The 7373-nt window shown below is 54.8% G+C and overlaps 1 protein-coding gene across 3 annotated transcripts in view; it reads left to right on the forward strand.

Annotated features, from left to right (window-relative positions):
• MS4A10 (membrane spanning 4-domains A10) overlaps nt 1-6794 on the forward strand; it is a 16422-nt gene extending 9628 nt beyond the window's left edge. For 2 of the 3 annotated variants that reach the window (XM_008707465.1, XM_008707467.1), the window contains 2 exons: nt 1685-1803; nt 2454-4379. In XM_008707465.1, coding sequence (XP_008705687.1) covers nt 1685-1786 — 102 coding nt within the window. In that variant the 3' untranslated portion in view covers nt 1787-1803; nt 2454-4379. Of the gene's footprint in view, nt 1-1684; nt 1804-2453; nt 4380-6525 lie in introns of those variants that run through there. The other variant, XM_008707466.2, reaches the window with a different exon arrangement.
• Nucleotides 6795-7373: the final 579 nt, after the last annotated feature.

Below are 7373 nucleotides of genomic sequence, written 5' to 3' on the forward strand. Positions count from 1 at the left end.
TCAGGCTTATGGGGCATTCCTGCTGAGGAGCACTTTTGAAAAATATAACTTGAAAAACAACAACAATAACAACCAACCCACCCACCCCATAACTTGATTTAGCTTAATTGTCTCAACAGGCCTTCAAGGTGGGTACTTACTTCCGCATCCTACAGATAAGTACACTGAGGCTTAGACAGGTCCCATCCCTTCCCAAGGCCAGTCAGCCCGTAAGGAAATCCAGGACTCAGTCCAAGGTGTGTCTAACCCACGGCCAGGCCCGTCCGCCCGTGGGGTTGGCAGAATGGCAGGCGGGGGCCAGATGTGTTCTGGAATAGACTAGCCTCTCCCCACACCAGTGACCCTGACCAGATGTGATTTTCTCAGCTCATTTCTGTAAAAGAGAAAAGTTCCTATTAGAATCTGACCTTGAGAGCACTATAAAAACACGGGCTCCAAACTCCCCATGATCCTGCGAGTTCGACGCTCCTGTTGGTTTCGAGTCGGTGCCGTCCGTCCACAAGATTGCACGGCACACATAGGAGCGGTGGCCCCGAGCTGGGTGTCCTTGTCAGGGCCTGGCTGTCTGGCAGGACATCTTCTCGTTAAGACGTCAGAGAGCTGGAAGAGGCCTTGAGTCCCCATGGCCATTCCCACTGCTCAGGATGGGGAGACCGAGGCCCCCCACCCGCTGCAGGAATTAGCAAGAGCTGCTCTCACTTCCTAGCATCTGCTGTCCTCCAGGCACTGCGCTGAACGCTGCGGGGAGGCTGTCGAGGCTTCCCGTTGCCGTGGTAACAAATGATCACAAGTTTGGCAGCTTAAAAAGACACAGCTGTGTGGTCTTACGGTTCTGGACGCCGGCACTTTGAGTGGGTCTTGCGGGGCTAACATCGTCCAGCCTTGCTGGCGGGGCTGCTCTCCAGCCGGAGGCTCCACAGGAGGGTCCGCGTGCCCACCCAGAGAATCCAGGATAATCTCCCATCTCAACCTTCACTGATTAGCAGCCTTAAGTCTGCTCTGCCATGGCCTGCCGTATTCACGGGGTGGGGGACGAGGACACAGACATCCCTGGGGGCCCTACCACCCTGGCTCGGACCTCCCGGAACCTCGCGGCCACTCTGGGAGGCAGGGAGGCAGGTTCTGCTTTCCCATTTTGAGCAGGAAGAAGGAGGCTCAGCAGGGTTGCGTGACATCCCACGGTCACAAGAGCAGGGAGGGGCCAAGCCGGGCCTCCCCCGAAGGCCTCTGTGGCCTCCTCTGTCTGAGAGAACAGTGCCGGTGATGGGCCTTGCAGCCGCCTCATCACAAACCAGGATAAGGACAGGGTAGCAGTCCCTGGGGACATGGGGAGCAAGCCCCTAGAGTGTGCTCTGGCTAGGAGGGACCCCGGCCAAGCCCCTGGCCCAACCCCGTCAAGGAATCCAATGGGGGGTTGGGGGGGCACTGTGCCCTGCATACTGGTGGCAGCCCCAGAACGAGGGCGGGTCCACCGTCACCCGGGCAGCCTCTCCCCCGCTCCCTCCTCAGGGACAGGAGGTGGAGAGGCCCACGGCGGCCTTCTGAAAGTCCCTCCCTGAGCCTCCGGTTCCCCATCTCCATGGGAACCTTGAGAGCCAACAAGGGAGCCAATGGGTCAGTGCTTTGTAAGTGGCCACTTGCTCCACAAATGTGACCAGCAGGGGCGGGGGCTCCTTTTTTGCAGAAGGACGAATTGTCCCTTGTTGCTGAGGCTCCAGGGGGATTCAGGCTGTGGTCGACGAGTCCTCCCCCATCTTATGAGGACGTGACTCGAGGTGGCATGTGAGACGAGCAAAAGCAGAGGTATGGAAGCCCTGGGCTCCCCAGACTGTCAGAGTTCACCCCCTGGCCCCTTCTTGCGCAGACATGGACCAGGTCCGAGGGGGCAGCTGCCAGAAAGGGGCAGACGGTGCTGTTGCTAGAATGGTCTGCCCCATGCTGGTGGCCCAGGTGGGGATGGTCCCCACCCCCTCAGGCACAGGAAGGACCCCAGGCCCCCACTCCACACCCTCTCCCCTCCCGGTCTGCTTTCTCCAGTCAGTGGTGGGCACACGGGGAGCGTGTGGACTCAGAGGGGAGTCTGGGTCCGAATCCCTGGATTCCGGGTGGGGGAGCGGCTGGGGCATTGAGTCAGACAAAAACTGGGACCAGTTCTTCCCAGCAAACTGTGAACGCATCTCCCTGCCTCCCTGGGCCTCAGTGTTTCCATCTGTACCATGAGGGGGCATGTGGATGAAGCCATCTGCCCTCCTCTGAGATAGAGTCAAGTTCAGGATTCGCTGTTGTGAACCTGCAGGCTCCAGTCCACGGCGGCTCCTGCCGATAAGTCAAGAGCGGAAGGTTGCCTTTCTCCTTCCTGCAGGCACTGCTCCCAGGACAGTCTGCCGTCTCTGTTATTTGTGCACTGTGCTCCATTCCTCTTGTGTTTCCATAAATGGATTTTTTTTTCACAGTGTATCACTTTGGAGGGGTACTTTGTATCTGCAATAAACAGGAAGCCAATAACTTTCCATAAAAAGAAGCTACGCACAAAACCAGTGTAAACACGGTGAAAACAACACCCACTTGCCACCCGCTGCTGTGACGTCAGCCTCTCGCTTATCTGCTCCAGACGCCCTGGCTTCCCTGAGGTTCTACAGACCCTGTAGGCCCACCCCTGCCGCTGAGCCATCCCCTTGCTCTTCCTCTGCCCGGACTCTCTTCCCTGGGGCATAGCAGCCCTCGCTCTGTGAATCTTTATTGGGCTACTGGCTCTGGCCCAATGCTGGCGTCATTGGCCCTCCCATCCGTCTGTGATATAGGTTCTGTTACTCCCCATTTCACGCAGGCTCAGAGAAGTTAAGCAAGTTGCCTCAAGGCACCCAGCTGGTTAGTGGCAGAGCCAGAATTTGGACCTGAGCACTCTGGCTCCAAACTGAAGTTCTTGCCTCCGGACAGCACCCGATATGGTTATAGGATAGGCCTGCTCTGCGGGGGCTGGGCTCTCACTGGTCAGATGAGACCTGCCCCCGTCCGAGCACTACACACGGTCTGCATGGCAGAGTCAGCCCTCAAGCTCATGGGCACTCCGTCCTCCCAGACAGGCTGTTTGCCATGTGGTAGCCTGGGTTCACGGTTGTACGGGCTGGCAGCCCTCAACAATCCCTGTGTGTAGAGATGCCCTCCCGATCAAGGGCACTCTGAATATCCCCAGGGTTCGAGGTGGTCTGAATTCTCCTATTGTCTCCTCCCTTGTCGCCACTCCTGGCTGTCACCTCTGGTTTCGATCACTGGCTTGTCCGTAGCCCCTTCTCTCTGCTTCTGGTCTATTAGTCCTGCAGGCTGCAGCTGGCCTTGGAGCAGAACACAGAGTAGAAGCCGCTAGGCTCGGAGGGAGCCTCGGGGAGCCAAAAGCCACACCAATGTTTAGGACCAATGTTTAGGACAAGGGACATGAAGGAAAGAACTTCAGCTTGGCTGTCTGGAGACCTGGGTGCAAATTCCAGCTTGGTCGTCAGTTACTCGGTGACCTTGGCTCAGCCCCATGCCTCACTGGGTCTCAGTTTCCTCATTTGTAAAATAGGACGTTGTACTAGGGTGGTGATTTGCTTGGATAATCAATCAATGAAAAGGATAGTACAGTGATGAGACAGGTGTCAAGTTTGCACACTTGCTTCCTTTCTCCATCCGTACCTGTCACGTGCACGCGCATACACACACATACATCCGTATATACGCTAGTTTGTTGAACCGGGTAAAGGTAAGTTGCAGATACCATGACCCTTCATCCCCATATTCTCCCACCTGCATTTTTTCTAAGAACATGGGCATTCTACATAGTCACAAAAGTATCATGGCACCAAGAAAATTAAAAATAATTCTGTAATACTAATATGCTGTCCATATTCAAATTTCTCCCATGGGACCAAAAATGTCCTTTACTGTATTTTCGGTTTAACCCAGATCCAATCCAGTTTCATGCATTACCTTTGATTGTCACATCACTTTGCTTTCTTTTAATCTAGAACAATCCTCCCACCTTTTTCTTGTGAAAAGAACAGTTGTCTGTGGAATGTCTGCTTGTTTCCTCTCGGTACCCTTTACTTGCCCCCCTTCCTCCTCTTTCCTGTCACCTGGCAGTGACCCTGAGGCTTGGTTCAACACAGGGTGAACGCTGGGGAGAACTGCCCGACGGTGGTGCTGGGGCCTTCTCACCGCGTCACGTCTCGGACCCCGGGCCCCGCTTGTCCCTCAGTAGTAATTCCAGACATGGGGGTCACTGTCACGGCTTATCACTGTTTCCGTCAGTCTTTATACCTGCCTTTTCTTACAAATGTTGTTGTTGTTGTTTTAAGAAAAAGAAAAAAAAACAGGGGCCCCCGGGTGGCTCAGTTGGTGTAAGCATCGACTCTTGATTTTGGCTCAGGTCATGATCTCAGGGTCGTGGGATCGAGCCCCAGGGAGTCTGCTTGTCCTGCTCGCTCTCTCTCACTCTCTCTCTCTCAAATAAATAAATAAAACCTTTTTTTTTAAAACGAAAACAGAACAGTTCACATCACTTATTAAATAGGAAAATGTCAAAATTGGTGTTTCTGCAAGAGCTGAACGCGGAGATGTAAATCCCAAGTACAGTGAACACGAATTTGATGTGCTATGTTGAAGACAATGATGTAAACTCAGTTTTTTTTTTACTTGAAGTTTCTTCTTTGTCGTATGCACGCATAAGTGAAGAGTAACTGGAAACGTTGCCAGGGGTCATAGGGTCACCAAGCCCGTAAAGGGATCCATGGGCTCAGGGACTGGGGGACGCTGCCTCAGTCCCTCTCAGGTTCCCAGTGCGGTCCAGCAGGCTAGGTTTCTGCGACAATGAGCCAACAGGAGCGAGGGGTCACAGCCCACATCTGGCCTCAAGATGCTGGTGCCCAGGTGGCCTTGGGGCAAATAAACCAGAGTGTTCAGTCCCCCGGGTCCCCATAGATAGGCCTTTCTGTCCCCGGTGAGGACACCACTGACTACCCCCAAGCCTGGGGAGGGACCAGCTTTGTGGGCGGTGGACTCCCGAGAAATGAGCACACCCAGAGGGTCCTGGTCAGGGTGGGGGAGAGGGCAATGCTCAGGGGACTGGAAGGTCGTTGGGCTAAAAACTTCCTGTACCTTTGACTCATTGTAGAAATGAGCCTCCATTTCCCATCTGCAGAATGGGAGTGGTCGTTCCTGACTCACGGAGTGGTTGTGAGGGTCAGAGAAGACCACGGATGTGAAAGTATTGACTCCGTGTTCCCTGAAGCATAGACATGCGGTGAACGATATAGGATGTGAGAACATGGTAACAAGTGATATCAGTACGTATGTGGGGGGGTAACTCCTCTTCAATTCCCGTCAATCTCTTGGATTTCTTTAGGGAGAAAGTCTCCATTTGGGACTGTCATATCTTTAACACCTCTCTCATGCCAGCTGCTGTCTCTCCACCAAGAGCAGCGGGCACAGCATCAGGCCAGAACTTAACCACGCTGCTCCTTGTCCTGGGTCCAGTGTTATGGCTGTCTTCTACTTACAGCAAGTGACGCTGGCTTCCCAATTAAGATCGTGACACGTGCACTGTTAGAAGACATGCGCGAGTTAAAACAAAGAAATGACGGGCCTGGGTTTTTTGCAAGCGGAGACGAAAATGCTCTGAAATTGTAGTGATCATTGCACAACTCTGTGCATATATAAAAATCATTGAATTGAAAAAAAATGTTTTAAAAAGAAGGTCCATTTAAAGAAACCCAATAAATAAATAATGGTACAAGACAGGTAGATATATACAAATTGTGAGGGTGAGGCTTGAATGATTGAAGTCTGGGAAGCAAGGCAACTGGAAACCCTCACCCCACCACAGTGACAAGGAAGAAGCAGGTTTCCACTGTGTGGTTGAGCTGAAAGTTCACCTGGGCCCTGGAACCTGGGATTCTACCTCTGGGTCTCATAGAACTTTCATACCAGAAGAATCTTTATGGATGATCTCCCTAACCCCTCATGCGACAGATGGAGAAACTGAGGCCCAGGTGTATGAAAGGTCATTCAGCAGGGCCTAGACTGAGGTCAGGCTGGAGCCCAGGTCTGGAGCCATTGCCCCACTGCCATGACATGCTCCCCCTCCTTCCCTGGGAGGCTGGGGGATGAGGCCAGCAGCTGTCTGCATCCAACTGGACGACGCCGCCCCAAGTTCCCCCAACCTACAGTGTCCTCCCATCTAGAGGACAATCCCTCGAACTCTTACCCCATCCCTACCCTGGGAGCATCAGGAGAAGCCTCAAAGCCCCGTCCTTCCTCCCCCCACCCCACCCCCGCCACACCCTGTGCTCAAGGCAGGTCATGGAGGCGTGAAAGCATTGTGCTCACCCTTCCTTCCTTCCTTCCTTCCTCCCTCCCTCCCTCCCTTCCTTCCTTCCTTCCTTCCTTCCTTCCTTCCTCCCTCCCTTCTTTCCTTCCTTCCTCCCTCCCTCCCTCCCTCCCTTCTTTCCTTCCTCCCTCCCTCCCTCCCTTCCTTCTTTCCTGCTGCAGGTGGAGATGAATCCACAGAGATTCAAGCAGCCAGAGCCCAGCCCCCAGGCTCTCTGTCGCTGGGCTCCAGCAGGTCCCACAGGCACTAAGGATCACACCAATAAACGTGTCACTGGTGGAAGTGCTGTGAGGACTGATGGGGACCCGATCGGGAATACGGGGCATCGGTCCTCTCCTTTGGAGGTTGTCTTAGCGGAGGCCTGAAGGCTGCCCAGCGCGGACCCGGGGAAGGGCATGCTGAGGCCTGAGGCACCGGGGTCCCAGCTGACCAGGGCTCTCCCCAGGCCATGGCCTTTAGCCACCGCTCAGCTCTCCCCCCCCCCACCCCAGCAGCCACCCCTTCCTCCCTGCCTCCCCACTGCCTTCCCAGCACTCCTGCTGCCTCGCACACATTCAGCAGCAAATTGCCTACTATGAGCTGGAGCTGGACACTGTTACCTGTCAGCACTCGGCCAGACAGTCAGGACTGGTGCGAGACACACATGGAGACTGACCGCGAGGAACTGGCTTCCACGGTTATGGGGGCTGGGCAGGCAAGCACAGAGCCGGTGGTCGGTGGGCCACGCTGGGGCTCCGGGGTGCTGTCTGCAGCTGCCGTCCACGGCGGGAGTTTCCTCCCCACGAGGGAAGCTTCACTTCTGCGCGTCCAGCCTTGCACTGACTGAGTCGGGCCCACCCAGACCGGCTAGGACCCTCTCCCTTACTTACAGTCCATCGGTTATGGGTTCAGTCACATCTAGGAAACACCTCCCCAGCAGCATCTAGACTGCGGTCTGGATATGCGACCTTGAAGCAGAGGTGAAGAGGCGCCCCCTGCGGGGTGGCTCTGGCAGTGAAAGTAAATACGG

The sequence above is a fragment of the Ursus maritimus genome, unplaced genomic scaffold, assembly GCF_017311325.1.
Source record: "Ursus maritimus isolate PB19 unplaced genomic scaffold, ASM1731132v1 scaffold_23, whole genome shotgun sequence".
Taxonomy (NCBI): domain Eukaryota; kingdom Metazoa; phylum Chordata; class Mammalia; order Carnivora; family Ursidae; genus Ursus; species Ursus maritimus.